We start from the raw sequence: 3473 nt of genomic DNA, 5'->3' as shown, positions 1-3473 counted from the left end.
GCACCAATTCCCTCGTGACATCAGTCTTTATTAATTTGTCACTTACCTATGCAAAACATGAACAAGTGGAATATCTCCCGGGCCAACTATGCAAGCATTGCATTAAACCATGTTAGACATAGAGAGTGATTCTGCCGACCCACAGAGAAGAGGAAGAGAAAAAAGAAGAACAGGAGGAGATAGGACCGGGAACGAACAGAAATCCCGACTCTGCAGGGCTTATGGATTGCGCCTGAATTAAAAAATAAAATTATATCGTAAACACAGACCGACGAAGCAAAGAAGATTCTATATTGACGGACGATGACCTGGAACCAACCCCCCCATCCCATGACCTCCGAGAACCCTTCACAGGACAGATATATATTAGTTCTGCACTGCAGAAACACACACAAAAATAAGACAGGCAGAACACGTGAAGAACAGTGACAGCCCAAAAAAGAAAGTCCTACCCCCACAAACCGAGAAAGCAGAAGAAAAACACACGAAGAAACGGAAGAACACAGCAAGTTTATGCACCACAAACCACCAAAAAAATCAGCGCACGAACCATAAGGCCAACCCAAACAAGAACAAAGAGTACCTACAGCTTTATGTTTTCAATGGCGACCCAAAAATTAACTGTACAGACATATGGCACACACCACACATTGGGAGCACAGACCACAGGGTACACACACACACACAACAATACACACAGAGGACACACACACAGATCACGCACACACACACGGAGACACACACAGTATCCACACACACAGTTATGCTATTTGTACGACGACTCACACATAACCGAGGGCTGCAACACTAACGCGTGGTACCCGACGACACAACACACGTGCGTAATTCGCCAGTGTTCAAAAACTATAAAAAACCAACGCACCACAAGCGGACCACACACCACAGCATAGCCGCGAGCTACTAAAATATTTAGAAAAAACGTTGACCTTTTGACAGAGACGATACAACAAGACACACAGACAGACAGAAGATAAAGACGCACACACACACAGACACAGAAACACACAGAACACACAGCACAGACACACACAGACACACACAGACACACACACACACAAACAAACACAGACAGACAGACAGACGCACACACACAGACACAGACAGACACAGAGACACACAGAGACACACAGACACAGACACACACACACACACACGCACACACACACAGACACAGAACACCAGACAGACGCATACAGACACACACACACACACACACACACACACACACACACACACACACACACACACACACAGATACACACAGACACACACACACACACACAGACACACACAGACAACACACACACAGACACACACCTCACACACACAGACACACACAGACACACACACACACACACACACACACACACACACACACACACACAGACACACACAGACACACACACAGACACACACACAGACAAACACGACACACACACAGACACACATACAGACACACGCAGAGACGCACACACACAGACACACACACACACACACACACACACACACACACACACACACACACACACACACACACACACACACACGCAGAGACGCACACACACAGACACACACACGCACACACACACAGACACACAGACCACACACACAGACACACAACACACACACACAACACACACACACAGAGACGCACACACACATACACACAGATACACACACACACACACACACACACACACAGACACACACACACACACAGAGACACAGACACACACACACACACACACACACACACACAACACACACACACACACACACACACAGACACACACACACACACAGAGACACACAGACACACAGACACAGACACACACAGACACGCACACACACAGACACACACACACACACACAGACACACACACAGACACACAGACACACAGACACACGCAGACACGCACACACACAGACACGCACAGCACAACACAGACACACGCAGAGACGCACACACACAGACACACACCACACACACAGACACACACGCAGAGACCACACACACAGACACACACAGAACACACACCAGAGACGACACACACACAGACACACGCAGACACGCACACACACAGACACAGAACACACACACAGACACACACCACACACACCAAGACCACACACACAGACACACGCAGACACGCACACACACAGACACAGAGACGCACACACACAGACACACACACAAGACGCACACACACAGACACACAGCAGACACGCACACACACAGACACAGAGACCACACACACAACACACACACACACACACACACAGAGACACACACACACAGACACACACACAGAGACACACCATCTCAGTGGTAATAAGAAAATCAACCAGTGACACCTGAACTGGTTCCTGGGTTCAGTCACACCAGCTCACCTTTATTAAGTGTAACTTCCATGACAATGCAGTCCTTCGGACCTGGGCCAGGGCCTCTGCGTTCATCAGCTTCGTTGAAGCCTGATGGGACTGGTGTACTTCCACTGGTATGAGAGTTGGGTGAAGTGGAACGGCTGAGGAGGGTGGGGGTGGGACATGGTGTCAGGCTGGGGCTGCGCAGCCGTGTTCTAATGGTCAGCGTTACAACGCCTTTCTTAAGTTGCTGTTAATGAAGATGAAAGTGGAAATAAAAACGTCTTTAGTGACTGTGCTGAGTGTTTTCTGTTTGCGGACGTCAGGACCAGAAATTCAGTCTATGGTCTCGCCCTTCAGCTGTCCTCGTCAGTGTCAATGTCAACATGATGGGGACAAAATATGAAATAACACATCCAAAACTTACAATACATTTATGTGACATTTGTTTCATGTAGTGAAAGACAAACAGAACTGTCAGCAAGCAATGCAAAGGTTTAAACCTACAGCACAGAAACAATACATCAACGTTTAAGAGATGACTGACATATTAATCAACTTTTAGCTTTTGTCAGACACATTTCAGAAAATGCTGACACAACACTGAAAGGTTCACACTGTCTCCTTTAAGGTTTAACTGTTTAATATCAGGCGAGGCCTGCTCCGTTATTATTTCATGACAAATGCAGCAGACATAATATCAAAAGTTAACAGTGCTGAATTGTATTTTATAGCTTTTCACTATGAATTTGAATACAAAGCTCAACTGGATGCAGCTGCCAGACGGCCGTCTGTAGGCTGAAAACCAATCAGAGAACTTAAGGATACTTTAGAAGTGGTCAAATCAATAATCTGATATATCCCCCCCCACCCCCGACCCCTCACCCATGTCCCTCCCTTTGCTGCCCTCCTCCCCAATGTTCCCTCTAATTTTTCATGTGTCTGAGCGAACACACAAACTCCCTGAGCATCCCTTGGACCACTGTGAGCGACAGCAGACGTGTGCACTGTGGTCACGGCAGCATTGAATCCATCCAAGTTACATGTTTATTAAAATAATCAAATTACAGCATTTACATTTATGTTAG

General features: G+C 46.9%; 1 protein-coding gene across 1 annotated transcript in view; it reads right to left on the bottom strand.

The window, feature by feature from the left end:
* LOC102293871 (PDZ domain-containing protein 2) overlaps positions 1-3473 on the bottom strand; it is a gene marked incomplete at its 3' end in the record, with an annotated part of 9749 nt that overhangs the window by 3227 nt on the left and 3049 nt on the right. Inside the window, 1 exon segment of the mRNA XM_005953019.3 lies at positions 2413-2635. Within this exon segment, the coding sequence (XP_005953081.2) occupies positions 2413-2635 (223 nt within the window).

Source organism: Haplochromis burtoni, unplaced genomic scaffold (assembly GCF_018398535.1).
Source record: "Haplochromis burtoni strain Fernald_Lab_line unplaced genomic scaffold, NCSU_Asbu1 Contig_2428, whole genome shotgun sequence".
In the NCBI taxonomy this organism is placed as follows: Eukaryota; Metazoa; Chordata; class Actinopteri; order Cichliformes; family Cichlidae; genus Haplochromis; species Haplochromis burtoni.
This window is presented reverse-complemented; position numbering and strand designations above follow the sequence as displayed.